This window comes from Girardinichthys multiradiatus, chromosome 17, assembly GCF_021462225.1.
Source record: "Girardinichthys multiradiatus isolate DD_20200921_A chromosome 17, DD_fGirMul_XY1, whole genome shotgun sequence".
Classification (NCBI taxonomy): Eukaryota; Metazoa; Chordata; class Actinopteri; order Cyprinodontiformes; family Goodeidae; genus Girardinichthys; species Girardinichthys multiradiatus.
In genome coordinates, this window is record NC_061809.1 from 6,443,740 (window position 1) to 6,463,838 (window position 20,099).

Here is a 20,099-nt window from a genome sequence, read left to right on the forward strand (position 1 = left end):
TCCTTGTTTAATAAGTTTTGTTTATTTAATATTACATATTACATGTATTATTCAGAAAAATAAAACAGTTAACTAATGGTCCACCTGTGATTAATTGCTTTGATTCATTTTGTATTAATTCTGCACCTTTAAACAACCCAGAGCTGTATGTTTAGGATATATGTTCAGAACATATGAGAGAGGGAGGCTTACTTTTCTATTTCTACTATGTCTTACTGGCACCAGGAGATATTATACTGGTTTACTGAGCAACACTTGTTTCTGTCTACAAGTAGAACTGGACTATTGGACTAGCTGCAACCATGGGATGCAATGTGATGATCTGAATGACCTTGTAACGTGTTTAGTAACGTTAGGACAAAATGCTTTGATTTTGACTAAAGATGAGATATTTTTCACATCATGATGCAGATCCAGCTAGAAGCTCACAGAGAGGGTTCCTACTGTTTTCTGTCACGGTCAGGCCATTTAACTTTACCTGTAGCTCAGGCGAAAGTCCCTCATAATGACCCTGATTATGCTCATTAGTGAACCTCCACCTCGTGTCTTGCAGGGTGAATCAGTGATTAGCGCTAGCTTACAATTAGCCCATTCTGAGCCAGCTCTCAGGTTAAACGCCAACTTCAGTTTGGGTTAAGCCATTGTGCTTCCACCTGCTCCTGGGCCTACCAGGCTCCCACTCTCTGGTTGGTTCCCATATTGTAGCCCTGTCTGATGCACTCAGTGTAACTTTTCAGGTGATTAATGTTGCAGGCCAATGCTCCTGGACTGAAGGACAAATTGCCAGTCCGCCTGAGCCTATGTGCGTAGTTGCGCAGTCGCGGTACCAGGTGTGCGCAAATAACCACTTTTTGTTTTCTTTTCCTTTAGACTCATTGTCAGGTTGGGTAGAGTAGGCAGTGATTATATGGAACACAATAGAAACAAATCTGATTGTTTTTAAGAAAAACGTGAAGTTTGTCATTTTGGGGCTTAATGCATCTTTTGAACAGACAAACTCCTAAATGTCTTCTTTCATGAGATTCGGGGCTGTTCTGAAAACATCTGGAGCTTCAGCCCCAGAGGTCCAGGTGACAGGTCTAACAAAGCGCATGGGTACTACTGTATTTCGAAGCTAGTCTACATGCAACGCCATTCAGTGTGTCTGCGTGTACAGACATGTGCGAGCGGCATAGAGAAAACTAACTCAACAATACATATATATTTACCTAATTTTAATTTTGGCTCTTTTTACAAGGTGTACAACCACTCTCACCAACAACTGAATCAAAAGTACAGCCAACAGTGAATGCTTGGTGAAGAAGGGGGGTTGGGTGATACCAACAGTTTGGGGGGGAGGAGGGGGGAGGTTAAATTACCAGATGATGTTATTTTGCTGGCAAATGAAAATAAAAGAAAATCAGTCAGTCAGTCAGTCATTTTCTACCGCTTATTCCATAGTGGGTCGCAGGGGAGCTGGTGCCTATCTCCAGCAGTCTATGGGCGGGAGGCAGGGTACACCCTGGACAGGTCGCCAGTCCATTGCAGGGCAACACACAAACAACCATGCACACACTCATTCATACACCTAAGGGCAATTTAGAGTGACCAATTGACCTAACAGGCATGTCTTTGGACTGTGGGAGGAAGCCAGAGTACCCGGTGAGAACCCACGCATGCACGGGGAGAACATGCAAACTCCATGCAGAAAGACCCCTGGCCGGGAATCGAACCCGGGACCTTCTTACTGCAAGGCAACAGTGCTACCAACTGCGCCTCCGTGAAAGAAAATCAACCAGTCATTTATGCATTATTTATTTGTTAATCAGAGTGATGTTATTATATTGGGGGGATCGTATTGACTTGATCAGATTCGGGGCAAATTACACCCTTGGTGACCACCACTCCCCTGACAAATTTGCTCTTTCACTTGCACCAGTTAGCCCATTGGTCCTGCGCCATCCGCCGTGTTCCCAACATTCTTTTGAACACATCATTCCACCTCCTGTGCATCAGCAAAGCTTAGCCACACTCCCTTCCATGTGAATCGAAGCGTCACTTGGTCAACCAGTGTGTGCTTCACCTTGTACCGCCACAGTGCTTTCATTATTGGGGAGAACAATTTGTGTTGTGCCGAGTGCTCCTTAATCATATCTTTTCAAAAGCCCTTTCTCTTTTTGGCAGTAGCCAGTATTTTTTCCTGAGCTGTATATCTAAGAAATCTCATCAATATGATGCGTGGAGGCTGATTAGGACTAGGGTGAGGTCCGAGGTTTCTGTGACATCGTTCAGTCTCATACTCACTTCCAGTCAGCCCCTAAACCATCTGAAAGTATCTTCTGTACAGAATCAAACAAAGCGCATCTAGTCTCTTTTCAGCAGCTCAACTTGCCGTTTTCTTAAACCAAATTAGCTACCTGATCTTCCACAGCTTTTGGCTCATTGGAATTGCACTTTTTTCATTTTTCAGTTCCATTGTGTCCGATTTGATCAATGTCATATCATTTGAAACCCCGTTTAGTGCTGCCCCGACTTTGTTAATCTCAACAAACAAGTTATTTTTAAAGTAATGTTGACTGGGGTTCAGAGGCCTCCTATGGTGCAGCCACATGACTCCCTCAATCCCCATTGTTGGTAGAAATCATCACCACCAATCATTACCACATGGCAAATAATTCACAAATAGGTGTAGTAGAGACAGACAAAAACAAAATCAACAGAACCAACATTTATTATATGCATGCTCCTAAGTCTGAGTAATTGAATAATTGATTGAAAGAGGTTAGCTCAAAATAATAGCAGTGTGAAGTTCAATTACTGAGGTCAATAATTCTGTGAAGAAACGGGAGTAAATCAGGTGGCTCTAAATCAGGTCATTACAGGCATTTTTTCAGAAGAAAAGTGTACTTTCAATATTACCCAGTTCAATTCAGCTCATTAGCCCTTTGTTACATAACCTTTCTTGCGTTCCTGGTTGCGTTGTGTTGGTGTTGGCATGGGGTGTGTGCCCTGTGAAGTTTGTGCAATGACTTAAAAAAAAGAAGATTTAATTTAAAAAAGTCTTATTTTGGTTGACGAGGTGAAATCCTTGAGACTTAAAAATTAAGAAAAAGGACAAACAGATCACTGTTCTAGAGAATCAAGTGGCTGATTAGGAACAATATATGAGGATGAATAATGTAATCATCGGCGCACTACCATTCTAGCCCCATTCTTTTGCCAGCGCGGTGGCAGGGTTTGGATCAGCTGATGAATCGTCAGCTGATGCGTCCAACTCCAAGAAACAGGTGGTTTCTTTTCTCTGGAGCAAAAGGATAGAGCTGGACCATGACACCATGAAGGCTTGTCACCTACTTCAGAGAAGAGGAGACAAAGACCCGACCCATCATTATAAGATTTATAAACAGAAAACATAAGACTGCTCTGATAAAACAAGGCAGGTTGTTGACAGGATCTGTTGTCTTTATTTAAAGCCTCTGACCACGCAGAACGTTGACATAGCCATCCTGAAAAAGTAGGGTAAGATCCAATCTAAGTAGATGTCCATCTGTAAGAGACTTATAAAAGGCAAATGGACAAAAGCTTTGGTCGTTCATGACGTTGCTAAAGTGAACAAATATGACTGAACACCTTAATGGGACAAATGAGAGTACAGGTAACATCTGCTGGATGTTTCTTCCTGTTAAATGGGAGTTTCCCCCTCCACTGTCGCTACATGCATGCTTAGTATGGGGGATTGCTGCAAAGTCAATGAAAGCGACTGTCCACTGTCGTTACATGCTCATCCAGGAGTAGTGACTGCTATAAGTCACTGACTCAATACAATCTGCTGAGTTTCCTTAGATAGAAAAAAGTCGTAACCAATCTGAATAATAAATTGAATCCGACTGCACTGTTCGATAGTTAGGATTAGAATGTATGTACCTGACTTGAAATCTGTATGATTCGATTGAATTTGACTTTGCACAGTGCCTTGAGACGACATGTGTTTGAATTGGCGCCATGTTAATAAACCTGAATTAAATTGACCAGGTAAATAAAATCCCAGAGATTTAAATCCCAGGACTTTAGTATAAAAGGGGCCCATTAATTATTAAAATTAGTTCAAAGAAGTCACCAGCTCATTTGCAGAAGGTGTGTTCATTGATCTCAAAAAAACAGTATTCCACACCAAGAACATGTCACGTGTTGGTTTTGATAGTTTGTCCACAATTGGTTGATAGCCTGACAATTAAAAAAACGTATCTTGTGTAAATACTTTGATAGTTTTATGGTTATACGGTAATGGCGTCATACCAACCCGTGTCCTGGTGCTTTGTAGCTATAGCTTTACAGTAGGTAAACATAAATGCCATCATCAGACCTGAACTTTACATAGAAAATACCAAACACCTGACCCAGAACTGAGGAGATACCAAGGCTCCAGGTGAATCAATCCTATATTTACCAGAGTAATTACAAGCTTTTCAGTGATCAATCATGTAGCCAGGTGTTTGCAAAGTCACCTTGGTGCTCGCCTATGAAACTAATGTGGTACCATTATTCTTCAAACTGCTTCAAGTGCTCGCTTGGCATTAGTTGTTTCTGTGTGTTGAAAGACATACTCTGCAAAATCATGAAACTAGTTCTATCTTCGCACCTACTCTTTGCTGAGCTTGAGGCAAGAACTGCTCTTGCCGGATTTTGGAGGAAGGTTTATGGGCATCTATACCAGATGCCTCTTGGACGCCTTCCTCGGGAGGTGTTTCAGGCACGTCCCACCGGGAGGAGGCCCAGGGGACGACCCAGGGCACGCTGGAGGGACTATGTCTCTCGGCTAGCCTGGGAACGCCTTGGGCTCCCCCCGGAGGAGCTGGAAGAGGTGTCTGGGGAGAGGGACGTCTGGGCGTCTCTGCTGAGTCTGCTGCCCCCGCAACCCGGTCCCGGATAAAGCGGAAGACGACGAGTACGAGTACGAGATTTATGAAGAACAACCACCAAAATGTATATCCACTTAGCCTCGTCTTACACAGCAAAATCTGTAGTGTTTTTTCAGTGTTAATAATTTTGAGTTGGTGGTGATTGATTTTGGAGTTGTTTTAATACTTGTAGCGATCTAAAAGCTCTGCAAGCGTTGTCAATCAGGCAAGTTAAATGTTAACACCTGTGACTGAGTTAAATTCACTCCAGGTGGAGTTGATCACTACATCCAGTTTGGACGCGCGCACCTTTTCACTTACATTGGTTGGTGAAAGAAGAAGACGGAAGACGGCGAAGAACTTATGTGAATTCTTTGACTTAAACAAGGTAAGAACCAAATATATTTACTTTTACAAGATAGTAATCATTGTACGAAGTCGTGATAACATACCATGGAGTGTGAAGCGACTAAATTGTTATTGATGCTGGTTGAGGCAAATGTGGTAGGCCTACATCCAAATATCAAGTGTTAAGCTAAAATAAAGGTGTTTAAGTGTAGGCCTTACACCTGAGGTGGATTAACTACTGTTATTTGTACTCAAATGATTGTTTTGTAAAATTTAAAACTGCTTGAAAATGGGTGTTGTTGCACTGATGTTAAATGATTGACTCTGAAATAGATCACTTTCCCTCATTCATAAAGAGCTGAATCGGGTCATTCGTTAAATTTACACCACAAGCAGGATACAGAAATACAGCCGACATCTTGCCGCCTGCTCCGTTTTGGAGTTCAGAACGCATTACAATTCCTAAAAGAAAGTTATTTGCTTCAGTGGAGCACAATGGGCCCATCTCGGCCTCAGAAATGAATTCCTTGCGTCTGATGAAGTTTAACAGCCACGTTTCTCCACCTTTTCTACAAGGTGCAGTTTAAAGATGTGGTAATGTTGCCCAAGGTTAAGTACCAGAATACTAAGAAGTACATCCGATTACCGTCAGGCTTCACCTTTTTGGATTTCATTGCTCAGGGTAAGTAGCCTCAAAGTTGCCCACTTAAAAAAATTAACACAAGGATTTAAGTATTTAGGATGGCTAAATACATAAAGTTTTGGTTTTCAATTTGAGTATCAACTGGCCAAAAAAATCCTTATAGTATTTGTATTGCATTACTGGTGTTGTTAATGACCTAAATTTAAAAAGTAGAGCTATTCAAACTTTATATTCAGAAATGTAAATCGCTTACAGCATCTTAAGATCAGCATCATGTATTTTATTTTTTTTCCGTTTTCATAATCGTCTTCCAGTGAAATACAAGTTTGACCTTCCTGATGCCACTGAGCTTGATGCTTTTGATGAAACCAACACAGTAGTTGAAGAAGACATATATTCTGAACTGATAGAGGCCAGTCCGGATATATGCCTGACAGTGCGTGACAGAATTCCTGATGCTGGTAGGTACATTTCTGTTATCGATTAAAAAAAATAAATAAATAAATAAGATATTGGTTGTCACCGTCAGTGAAAAGTGAGGAGTATCCTACTTTGATATTCCTTAGAACATAATTATCACAATTTAGAATTGGCCAAATCAATCAGGTATGGAAAATAAAAAATAAAAACTTCCGGCATAAGTCTGATTATGCCATTTCATTTCTTGGCAATAGCTGTGTTTAATAGACTTTGGTACAACCCTTTATAATATAACTGTACTCTTTACTCAATTTTATATTTGATAAAAAGTGTGTAGTTATTTTTTGTAACCCGATTCTGATCACATGAAATCTATTAACTACCTAGCTCAGACACTGGTGCAAGACATCATTCTTGAAATGCAGGTTGGTCCTGGTCCAAGTCCAACAACACAAGAATGCATTTCAGAGGAAGGTATGCCTCATTATAAAATCAGTTGTAAAAATTTTCAGGGTTTTCCTGCTTCACAACTATCAGTTGAGATATCATATCTTTGCACTGACTACTACAACAAAGTAGATTATCAAAAATTATATTTTAAAGAAAGATCTGTATCTAATTGTAAATAGAATTTGAAAATGTGGGATCAGGTTTTATTTTTTTAACCAGTGTCTGGGCCACCACCAAATGCTACGTTTTCAGGCATGTCAGTTATGTTTGGTTTATTTATTTATTTTAAGGCTTCTCTCCTTTAGATCATTCAACATCATCCTCCCCCAGAGATACCAACACATCACTTTCTTCAAGTGACAACGAGCCCTCTAGTCGAATAGATTATGGAACTCCTATTGGCAGATGTACAGGTCCTTCTCAAAATATTAGCATATTGTGATAAAGTTCATTATTTTCCATAATGTAATGATGAAAATTTAACATTCATATATTTTAGATTCATTGTACACTAACTGAAATATTTCAGGTCTTTTATTGTCTTAATACGGATGATTTTGGCATACAGCTCATGAAAACCCAAAATTCCTATCTCACAAAATTAGCATATTTCATCCGACCAATAAAAGAAAAGTGTTTTTGATACAAAAAACGTCAACCTTCAAATAATCATGTACAGTTATGCACTCAATACTTGGTCGGGAATCCTTTTGCAGAAATGACTGCTTCAATGCGGCGTGGCATGGAGGCAATCAGCCTGTGGCACTGCTGAGGTCTTATGGAGGCCCAGGATGCTTCGATAGCGGCCTTTAGCTCATCCAGAGTGTTGGGTCTTGAGTCTCTCTACGTTCTCTTCACAATATCCCACAGATTCTCTATGGGGTTCAGGTCAGGAGAGTTGGCAGGCCAATTGAGCACAGTGATACCATGGTCAGTAAACCATTTACCAGTGGTTTTGGCACTGTGAGCAGGTGCCAGGTCGTGCTGAAAAATGAAATCTTCATCTCCATAAAGCTTTTCACCAGATGGAAGCATGAAGTGCTCCAAAATCTCCTGATAGCTAGCTGCATTGACCCTGCCCTTGATAAAACACAGTGGACCAACACCAGCAGCTGACACGGCACCCCAGACCATCACTGACTGTGGGTACTTGACACTGGACTTCTGGCATTTTGGCATTTCCTTCTCCCCAGTCTTCCTCCAGACTCTGGCACCTTGATTTCTGAATGACATGCAGAATTTGCTTTCATCTGAAAAAAGTACTTTGGACCACTGAGCAACAGTCCAGTGCTGCTTCTCTGTAGCCCAGGTCTGGGGAATGCGGCACCTGTAGCCCATTTCCTGCACACGCCTGTGCACGGTGGCTCTGGATGTTTCTACTCCAGACTCAGTCCACTGCTTCCGCAGGTCCCCCAAGGTCTGGAATCAGCCCTTCTCCACAATCTTCCTCAGGGTCCGGTCACCTCTTCTCGTTGTGCAGCGTTTTCTGCCACACTTCTTCCTTCCCACAGACTTCCCACTGAGGTGCCTTGATACAGCACTCTGGGAACAGCCTATTCGTTCAGAAATGTCTTTCTGTGTCTTACCCTCTTGCTTGAGGGTGTCAATAGTGGCCTTCTGGACAGCAGTCAGGTCGGCAGTCTTACCCATGATTGGGCTTTTGAGTGATGAACCAGGCTGGGAGTTTTAAAGGCCTCAGGAATCTTTTGCAGGTGTTTAGAGTTAACTCGTTGATTCAGATGATTAGGTTCATAGCTCGTTTAGAGACCCTTTTAATGATATGCTAATTTTGTGAGATAGGAATTTTGGGTTTTCATGAGCTGTATGCCAAAATCATCCGTATTAAGACAATAAAAGACCTGAAATATTTCAGTTAGTGTGCAATGAATCTAAAATATATGAATGTTAAATTTTCATCATTACATTATGGAAAATAATGAACTTTATCACAATATGCTAATATTTTGAGAAGGACCTGTATATCCAGCTCTGAAGTCATACCCACGCCTACCTCAGAGGAGTCAGAAACTGCAAAAGAGGTACTCAAGGGAACCATATGTAAATGACATTGCCAACCATCATAAAGTGTCATGCTAAATGAGTTTCTCATCAGAGTTGTGACATTTCGAATGATTGAGTTTGGCCAATAGATTTTACTCAATAATGTAAGGCAGAAAAGAAACAACACTGTTTCATCACAAATCATATCGCACTTGCATAACCAGTTAAACAACTGGTTAGATTTTTTTTTGTTTTGGCCAAAATTGCTGATCCATTTTGTGTGTGAGAAACCCTTCTGAACCAGTGATTTTCAACTTTTAATCTTATGGTATATTGCAAATAATTTTATCTGGAAAGACTGATTTGTACACTGAAAACTTTATTTTCTCTTACTTAAATAGATGGTAAAAAATGTCTTGCTTTACAAACCTGGGGGTGAGGATGTCATTGAAGAGTACAAGGCAGAAAAGTCACTCACTCACCGCACCCGGAGAAAGCATGTCAATATATTGGCTAGCCATATGACTGAAAGCCATGGGTGAGCGTTAAGTGAATTGTTAGATTGTAAACATATTAAGATTATGAATTTTCAAAATACATTGCATTGAATTAACATACTAATTGGGCCGTTTTTCAATTGTATGTTTCTGTATTTTAAGAATATGGTATTTTTTCTGTTTATATGAGCAGTATCATTAGATAACATCTATTGCGGTTTGATGCAGTATTAGCTCATGTGGAATATTATTTCTAAAGGAGGATGCCTTCCCGTAAACACAAGGAGAAGTACACCCTGGGAATTACCACATTTTCTGTAAAACCAATTAAGACTTTTGTAATGTTTTATAAATATCTTAACAGGAGCACTTCTATGATGCAGAGAAAGGCACTGGATATTTAGCATGGCGCCTTAAGACTATGTCCAGAAATGCTGTAAAAAGACCAGCCAAGATGGCTACAGTGGCTCAAACTTTTCTGGTGTACAGACCTAAGTGGCCAGTTAAACTTCAATGTGAAGTTTTGTTATCTTCCTGTTTTCAGTCATGCGGTAGCTTGGATGAACACCTTCAGAGAAGATATGGTAGACAACCATATATCCTTGCTGTTGGTCGAACCAGGAACAGGATTGACACTTTCTAAATTGTTGTGGACAAACAGCTCATCCCCTGCCAAGCCACTAGCTCGTTGGGTGCATTTGATGAACTGTTTAAATCCCACTACATGTTCAACCTGTCGTACGATGAGTACCTGGGCCAGCTCTTCACCTTCATGCAAACCACAGTCTACAATATTGATGTAGCAACAACAAATAAGTCTTCCAGAGTTTGTGAGTTTCGTGCTAAAGTCTTCAACTAAAGTACTTAAATGTTTAAGTGTTTCATTTGTCAAGCTTTGCATGTTCCTTGTAAGGCCTTAATCTCTCATTTAAGATTTGACCACAGTTTTTATCCTAGCCCCAGGTTTAAGTTAGTTTGTGCACAAGATCGTTGTAGGCGTCAGTTTTCAACCTATTCAGGTTTCAAAAAACATTTAATTAGTTCTCATGAGAAGGCTTCTTCTAATGATGGGGATGCAGCAAGGCCAGGGTCATTGGAAACTAATTTCCACATGCTCCAAGATACCTCAGAGGTTGCTGGAACAAGTGTCATGCAGAACACAGAGTCTGAGTGTTTTGAGGACAATGGATCAGGCAAAAGAAACAAAGAAAAGAGAGAAAATATTTGTGCTTCAATTATTTCTAAACTACAAGGAAGTGACAGCAAATAGTGTTGTTTCATCAGTTGCTAGTGACTTGGAAGATCTTGCTAGTGAACTGCACTCCCAGGTTAAGCAGCAAGTACTGTCTGCTGTGCCTAAAGATAATCCTGTAAGAGCTACATTAGAAACAGATCTGCAGACTTTTGAAAACCCATTTATTAACTTCAGTACTGAACGTAAAAGGCTGAATTATTTCAACAAAAACATGGGGTGTTGTGGAGCCAAAGATTTCTAAGAATTCGATTTGACACCAGGCGAAATAAACAAACAGGTACAGTACAGACCAAAAGTTTGGACACACCTTCTCATTCAGAGTTTTCTTTATTTTCATGACTATGAATATTGTAGCTTCACACTGACGGCATCAAAATTATGAATTAACACATGTGGAATTATATACTGAACAAAAAAGTGTGAAACCACTGAAAATATGTCTTATATTCTAGGTTCTTCCAAGTAGCCACCTTTTGCTTTGATTACTGCTCCGCACACTCTTGGCATTCTGTTGATGAGCTTCAAGAGGTAGTCACCTGAAATGGTTGTCACTTCACAGGTGTGCCCTGTCAGATTTAATAAGTGGGATTTCAAGCCTTATAAATGGGGTTGGGACCATAAGTTGTGTTGTGCAGGAGGTGGATACAGTACACAGCTGATAGTCCTACTGAATAGACTGTTAGAATTTATATTATGGCAAGAAAAAAGCAGCTAAGTAAAGAAAAACGAGTGGCCATCATTACTTTGAGAAATGAAGGTCAGTCAGTCCGAACAATTGGGAAAACTTTGAAAGTGTCCCCAAGTGCAGTCACAAAAACTATCAAGCGCTACAAAGAAACTGGCTCACATGAGGACCGCCCCAGGAAAGGAAGACCTCTGCTGCGGACAATAAGTTAATCCGAGTCACCAGCCCCAGATATCGCAGGTTAACAGCAGCTCAGATTAGAGAACAGGTCAATGCCATACAGAGTTCTAGCAGCAGACACATCTCTAGAACAACTGTTAAGAGGAGACTGTGTGAATCAGGCCTTCATGGTAAAATAGCTGCTAGGAAACCACTGCTGAGGACAGGCAACAAGCAGAAGAGACTTGTTTGGGATAAAGAACACAAGGAATGGACATTAGGCCAGTGGAAATCTGTGCTTTGGTCTGATGAATCCAAATTTGAGATCTTTGGTTCCAACCACCGTGTCTTTGTGCGGCGCAGAAGAGGTGAATGGATGGACTCTACATGCCTGGTTCCCACCGTGAAGCATGGAGGAGGAGGTGTGATGGTGTGGCGGTGCTTTGCTGGTGACACTGTTCGGGATTTATTCAAAATTGAAGGCATACTGAAGAGGGAGACATCACGTTCAAAATGTATGGACCAGTGAAATCTATTTATGTGGACAATGAGGACTATGGCGATCTGTTGGCTCAGGTTTTGCATGTTAAGTCTGTATCACAAGACATCCATGCAACTAACTGGGTTACAATCAGTGTGACAGAGTACAGAGCAGGACTAATAGCTTGCAGTGAGATTGAACATGAAATGCCTGTGTTTTGCAGAATAGAAAAAAATAATTGTTGTTGACTGCTTCCTTGTAAACAAGCTTGTGGTTGACCATTTCAGTGACCATTTTCATGCTTACAAAGTATTTGAAAGTGATGACAAAGATGTTGTTAAAGCAGATAGTCTTGTGATTCATAAGCCCTTCAACTTACAAAGTCCTTATGGTGGAGATGAGAGCCAATATATTGTGCCATTATTTTGCCTGATCTTATTGTTCTAATTCCTATGGTGCTGGGAAGTTACTTAGTCTTCTCATTATTAACTTGCCTACTGTTGCTGGTCAACACACTTGAACGTATGATGTGACTGTAAAGAGTGTGTTGTGTATGTTCTGTAACCTTGCAGGTGACTACAGGAATTTTCAGATTTGGTGACTTTTGTTAGGGTAGCAGACACAGAATGCACTCTTAATGTATTGTAAAACAATGAATGTTAACACATTAGTGAAAGGAAATTACACAATTTTTGTGTCAAAATACACTTCAGTGTGTCATAAGAATAACACAATGTATGTTAGTTTTTTTTAACACTTACAGTGAAAAAGAATAACACAATTTTGAGTTAAACGTGCACTTATGTGGTGTCATAAAACAACACCAAGGGTGTCAAATATTTAACACTATTATAGAGTTAAAATATTAACACTTTTCAAAGTGTAATTTTAAATCAGAATTCGTGAGAATTATATAAACTCGGAAAAAGTGTTAAATTTAACATTCTGAGTTGAATCAACACTCCCGATTTTGCTGTGTACAGTGTTCAACCCTGTCTCTCTCCAAGACATAACTATTAGCTGAGCTTTTACTATGACTGTTTGTGCTCTCTTTGATCATAAAGTCTTGAAAACTGGCTCAACGTTTATCTGCTAGGCTGTGTTTCTCTTCTTGATGAAATCAATAAAAGGAGCTACTATTGCCTTTAACGTTTTACTTCAACAAAGAAAGTACTCATGGATTAGTGCTTCTGTGTTATATTGTATCTTTGCTCTGTTATCTCAAACTCCTGGCTAAGTATGAAGGATTGCTGCAAAGCCACATCAGTGCAAGCTGTCCACTGTCGCTTTAGACAGTGGACAGTATTTTTACTGACCATCCATGGTCTTCAACTGCACCAAATTATGTCCAATGCAATTGCATTTCTGTATCCAGTATGACATCTGCTTAAAGGCCAATGGGGACACTGGTCCTTGTAAACCTGCTCTGTTTTGCTTGATACCCAAGAGTGGTGTAGAACATAGATACCCGACAGCACAGACTTAGAAGGCATCAATAACCCTTTTCTCTGCTGACAACTGAATGCCACTTTTAGTTATCCAGTGCTAATAACGTAGAGCCTTTTAGATGTTGCTTAGGTCCTTTAAGGAATGTTCTAACACATTTTTAAGAGTGCAGTGCATTGCAGTCTTAAGTATGATTACACAAACTGATCTGGGTATGTGCAGAAGCAAAATATTACATTTTTGTTGCATCAATTTTAGGGTGGTCATAAAAGGCTGACTGAACGATGACATTTTCCTGTCCAGCAAAACATTTTATGAGAGTTTATAAAATATTCAAATACATACATCAACATATAAAGATCAAACTGCATGAATGTCTGTAACAATCTTAGATGAAACACAACCATAAGCACAAGCAGAAGAATGCATCAGAGCATGCTATACTGGCCCACATGTCGAGATAGTGGAGCTGCTTAAGTTGTGAAAGAGCTCATTCTGCAAAACTAGGTCCAGCTGCACACTACCATAACCTGCTCCAAAGAGCAACATGCTGGGCAGCCAGCCAGCACATAGGAATCAAAAGGGTGCCTGGCAAAAAGAGCATAAGATAAAGCATGACACCTACTCTAGATAGGATTTTATAGGAAGAAACAAACCAGACCTCTATTATCACAAGGTCCTGCAACAGGTGACCAGAGAGCTGGCTGCAAACTATTTTTAGGGCTGACTCCAGTGAGTTGTGGAATTACAGAATTTTACTTTGTACGGAAAAAATAAAAAGCACAGATGTGATGCACAACTACCTTAATTCACAGCTGAACATTCTGGCCATTGAAAACATATCAAAAATGAACTAATCCATTCATTAACTGAACCTATGTTCTGATCAAACATACAAAAACTGTGGAAAGGCTTCTAATTCCAAAGTAAACACATTCAATAACCTAAATATACAACTGAATCAGCAGTTAAAGAATGCCTGCAATGATATTAGCTAGGTACAGGGGTTGGACAATGAAACTGAAACACCTGGTTTTAGACCACAATAATTTATTAGTATGGTGTAGGGCCTCCTTTTGCGGCCAATACAGCGTCATTTCGTCTTGGGAATGACATATACAAGTCCTGCACAGTGGTCAGAGGGATTTTAAGCCATTCTTCTTGCAGGATAGTGGCCAGGTCGCTACGTGATACTGGTGGAGGAAAACGTTTCCTGACTCGCTCCTCCAAAACACCCCAAAGTGGCTCAATAATATTTAGATCTGGTGACTGTGCAGGCCATGGGAGATGTTCAACTTCACTTTCATGTTCATCAAACCAATCTTTCACCAGTCTTGCTGTGTGTATTGGTGCATTGTCATCCTGATACACGGCACTGCCTTCAGGATACAATGTTTGAACCATTGGATGCACATGGTCCTCAAGAATGGTTCGGTAGTCCTTGGCAGAGACGCGCCCATCTAGCACAAGTATTGGGTCAAGGGAATGCCATGATATGGCAGCCCAAACCATCACTGATCCACCCCCATGCTTCACTCTGGGCATGCAACAGTCTGGGTGGTACGCTTCTTTGGGGCTTCTCCACACCGTAACTCTCCCGGATGTGGGGAAAACAGTAAAGGTGGACTCATCAGAGAACAATACATGTTTCACATTGTCCACAGCCCAAGATTTGCCCTCCTTGCACCATTGAAACCGACGTTTGGCATTGGCATGAGTGACCAAAGGTGTGGCTATAGCAACCCGGCCGTGTATATTGATCCTGTGGAGCTCCCGACGGACAGTTCTGGTGGAAACAGGAGAGTTGAGGTGCACATTTAATTCTGCCATGATTTGGGCAGCCGTGGTTTTATGTTTTTTGGATACAATCCGGGTTAGCACCCGAACATCCCTTTTAGACAGCTTCCTCTTGCGTCCACAGTTAATCCTGTTGGATGTGGTTCGTCCTTCTTGGTGGTATGCTGACATTACCCTGGATACCGTAGCTCTTGATACATCACAAAGACTTCCTGTCTTGGTCACAGTTGCGCCAGCAAGACGTGCACCAACAAGTTGTCCTCTTTTGAACTCTAGGAATGTCACCCATAATGTTGTGTGCATTTCAATATTTTGAGCAAAACTGTGCTCTTACCCTGCTAATTGAACCTTCACACTCTGCTCTTACTGGTGCAATGTGCAATCAATGAAGACTGGCTACCAGGCTGGTCCAATTTAGCCATGAAACCTCCCACACTAAAATGACAGGTGTTTCACTTTCATTGTCCAACCCCTGTATATTGTAAAGCAATAAGATCAACCTTTTTTCTTTAGTATGCTATAGAAATAAACTTACCCAATTGAGTGGAATAACAACTTCTAATGAATTTTAAATGTTCTTTAAAATTCTTGTTTAACAGAGAGTAGCTCATATTTGGAGGAAAATCCAACAGAAATGGAAATCAAGAAATATATTTGTGACTAAACTGAATTAAATTTCCTGAAGGAAACACAATTTAAAAATTGACTTAAAGCAAAAAGAGAAGCACTAAGCAGGATTGCATGAAAATTGGATTCCGTGATGGCATTTGAAACTGGTTCAAGAAATTACACTGAAATGTTTTGATGCCATCCAAATAAAACAAAGATGGCTACCTGAAGAAAACACATGTCAGACAAAGGAGCAGGGCACATTAATTATTATGTCTACAAAAAATAAATAGGTGGACACTGGCATTTTGGTTCTTATCTCAATCCGTTATTGAAAACCGGGCTTGGTAATGATGATGTGAAGTTTTTGAATGACAGTGTCTCTTGTATGTGAACAAAGTGTGTTTAAAAAACTCATTAAATGGCAGGTGCGAGACAGTTTGGAATATTAAAATGGATTGGATTAGTAAAATGTGTAACCATAACTAAAAAAACTGCTCCATCCTTTAAAGCATATCTGTTAACAGCAATATGATAAAGATGAAATCTCACTGAAAAACATGTTACACAAGGGAAGCCAGTGCCTTAAAATACCAGCTGACCCAGATGAACAAACTAAACCTGTGTCCCCACACACCGCTCTAGTGCCTCTCCACTTTGGTTTGAACATGTTGTATGCTACATGGTTCCAACTGCATTGGCTTTAACATACAGACTCCAAGTTATGTCTAGTGTATGCGTGAGGGGAGCTGAAGCTAGTTTTCGAAAAGGAGTCAATTGTGGTGATGCTTTTGCCCGTTTCTGTTTGGTGTACAGGATATTATGTTTAGCCTTTCCAGAAAAGAACACTGATGCACAGGTCTCAAGCGCCTGTGTTTACTGGAGCAGTCCGCCTTCCTTGTGACACACACAAATACTGCTGTTGATATGTTTCTACAGTCAGGCATCTGATGCTCTGCCTCCTTTTCCAACAAATACATAAATTGTTGCTCACATCTGAAAACATCAGTTACGTTACTTAATTCTATTTTAAAATGTGCTATTAAGGACAAAGGAATTTCTGCAGCTTCGAAGAGCACCTGACAGCATTGGAGTGTAGAAACGAATAAATGAAAAGTCATACCTAGTTCGCTGATGCTCTGAGCAGCCTTAGTGACCTCCCTGCTGCCTCCCTGCAGCTGCCCCTGTAGCCTCTTGCTCAGGTACAAGATGCGTATGATCCTCCGCAGCAGGTCACAGGCCACCTGAAGCAGAAAACACACTGTGAGTTGGAGTCACACACACATTTAGAAAATGTATGAATATAAATGGAAATACTTATAAATTATAAAAATTATGCATGGTTTTCAAAATTTTTTGACAATATCATCTGAACAGTGTGATGCATATTTGTACCCAATACCCCTCTGTAGAACCACCTTTCTCTGCAGTTCCAGCTATAGGTCTCTACCAGCTTTACACATTGACTGTTAGAAATTCTTCTTCACAAAATAGCTCAAACTCAGTCAGTTGGATGGAAAGCACCTTTGAAGGTCAATTTAAATCTCGCCTCAGATTCTAAACAGGAATCTAAGGCAAGATTCTGGATCTGGACATTGACTGGACCACTCTGACTCATAAATAGGCTTTGATCCAAACCCTTCCATTGAAGCGCTGTTTGTATGTTTCACTCTCTCCCCGCCCAGCTCTCCTAGAGACACAGTCAGGGGACAAATGTGCATGAATGTCCGACTTGCTGGCATGCTGATTTAATTCTTCAAACTTGGATCTAAAGTTGAGGATAATCTGATGTCTGTGTGTACCAGTCGGTCGTAAAACGGCCAAAACTTAAGTTATTCTCTGCTGTATATGCATCAGGCATATCACAGGGGTAATTGAGACAAGCTGTCTTAACCTTTCTTTCTGTGCTTGTGTAGAAGAGGAATCTGACCCAGAGGTTCCCGACAGAAGAGAGGACGAAGTGGTTGTGTCTGTGCAAAGAAAATTGGTGTAGTATAAAACAATTTAAATTATGTTGATTTAATTGTGGGGCGGCACGGTGGCGCAGTTGGTAGCACTGTTGCCTTGAAGCAAGAAGGTCTTGGTTTCGATTCCCGACCGGGGGTCTTTCTGCATGGAGTTTGCATGTTCTCCCCATGCATGTGTGGGTTCTCATCAGGTATTCTGGCTTCCTCCCACAGTCCAAAGACATGCCTGTTAGGTTAATTGGTCACGCTAAATTGCCCTTAGGTGTATGAATGAGTGTGTGCATGGTTGTTTGTGTGTTGCCCTGCGATGGACTGGCGACCTGTCCAGGGTGTACCCCGCCTCTCGCCCATAGACTGCTGGAGATAGGCACCAGCTCCCCCGTGACCCACTATGGAATAACCGGTAGAAAATGACTGACTGATTTCATTGTGTTTTGCTTGTTTGTGGTGTTAAACTATTTGAGTGCTAACAAGCCTCTAAACCTGTTTATTTGTTTGGGTTGTGTTTTAAAACATACAAACAACTTTACTTGAAAGAGTGGTTTCCTCCATTCCTTCTCTAACTACTAAACATTCTGGATCATCTCCGTTATCTTCTAGGCTAAGCTAAATTCGCTAATTGTTAATGCTAGCTGATGCTGCTAATGCAAATATTCATACCAGGGTCGTTGCCATCTTGTGGGACTCCACAGGCGTTTCTCTCCACTATTTTATGAGTCCATTACTCCATGAGAAGGCTAGTTAACAACATTAAGATTGTCCAAATGTTTATTGATTACTAATTTGGTAATTCATACTTTTGAATATTATTTCATTTAAATAATATTTTATATTGTTTGGACAAATACCAATTGTTCTTGATCAGTTTTAAAGCATATTTAGCCTCATTTCCAAATTCCTCAAAATAAACCTTGGCTCTTAAACATAAAATATCCAAACTGAACTGTGATACCATTGCATAATTTTTATTGGTTTCCTTTATCCTTTATTTGTATATAGTTAATTAGTTTTTCCTATTCCTTCATTTTGGTAGTCTTAGTTGAATGTCACTAGCCTAGGTAGAGTTTGTTAATTGAAATATTTCAACTTAAAGTTTAAGTATTTTTAGTAAAATTCCTACATTTTGTGCATGAATCCACTCCGTCTATTGTTCTATGATACCACACCTCACCAGCCAGGTATTTATGAACCAATAACTGACTTGTTAATTCCTGATAATCAGGTGGTGCCTTGACTTGGTAATTTTGATCAAAATTACTCGGTTAATAATTGCCTTTGGCACTTATGAATAGTTATTTATAGCAAACAAACCATATTGTTGCTCAAAATACAGATTTTGTTACTCAATGTCTGTAGTAAGAGTTTTGTCCTGATTGTCCTGACTTAACTACTTCGCTGAGATCAACTGGGATGACAGACTGAAGGATTTATTAAACCAACTAAAGCCAATTGAAAGAATCAAACTCATAAGTTGATAAGGTCTTAACAATAAACAACCACACAAGTAGGTGGTAGTAATTTAGTTGGACTAATTTAAAACAGATTAAACAGTGACATCTAGTAATAGTTATCAATTAAGAAATTAATTGGTTAAGAAATTAATTTTCTCAAATCATGATTTGAAATTATAATTCTTGATAAATACTAATTAATCAATAATCATAATCCCAACAATAACCAGAATAAATATTTCATAATTTTACTGTAGAGTTTTGGAGAAATACACAACTACCCCAACAAAGTACCCCAAATGCTTCTGTTTGGTGAGGTCGATGAGGGCCAACATCTGACACAGTGATGGTCAGTGGATTACTGAAGGTCCAGGAGGGCTGAAAACACTCTTCTCCAAGTATAATGTGGGAGAGGGTGGAGCTTGTGGACGGCATAAACTTCAAGAGCATCCACATCTCCTCTGACTTCTCCTGGACTGGAAACACCTCCCACCTGTTGAAGAAGGTACAACAACAGCTCTTCTTCCTCAGGAAATGAAAACGGACTGTTCTCTCTACTCAGCTGCTTACAAATGTCTACAGGGCCACGGTGGAAAGCACCCTGTGTCTCAGCATGAGTGTGGTGTGGGAACTTCACAGCAGAGGAAGGAAGTATCACAGGTGGTGAGGACAGCACACAGGATTATGGGATGCCGTCTGCCCGACACGGACTCTGTTTATTATACACAATTTCAGAGGAAGGCCAGGCACTTCGCAAAAGACCCTTCCCATCCAATGCTACAAGTTGGTTGTCCCAATTTCATCAGGAAAACAGAACAGGTGCATTAAATCCAGACCAAGCACACTTATAACACTTGCCCCAACCATGTCCAATGTTTATTGCCATGGCACGAGCTACACTTTATGCAAATTTAATTTAAATTAAGATAACTGCAAAATCAAAAGCATGACAGCTTTAGCTTTATGTCATTTGTTTTTTTGGGGGGGGGGCTATATAAAATGTAAAATTAATC

At 40.3% G+C, this 20,099-nt stretch overlaps 1 protein-coding gene across 1 annotated transcript in view; it reads right to left on the minus strand.

Moving 5' to 3' along the window:
* The window catches only part of cog5 (component of oligomeric golgi complex 5), a 151,666-nt gene that overhangs the window by 108,004 nt on the left and 23,563 nt on the right, over positions 1-20,099 (minus strand). Inside the window, exon 6 of the mRNA XM_047389471.1 lies at positions 16,792-16,912. Coding sequence (XP_047245427.1) covers positions 16,792-16,912 — 121 coding nt within the window. The remainder of the gene's footprint in view (positions 1-16,791; positions 16,913-20,099) is intronic.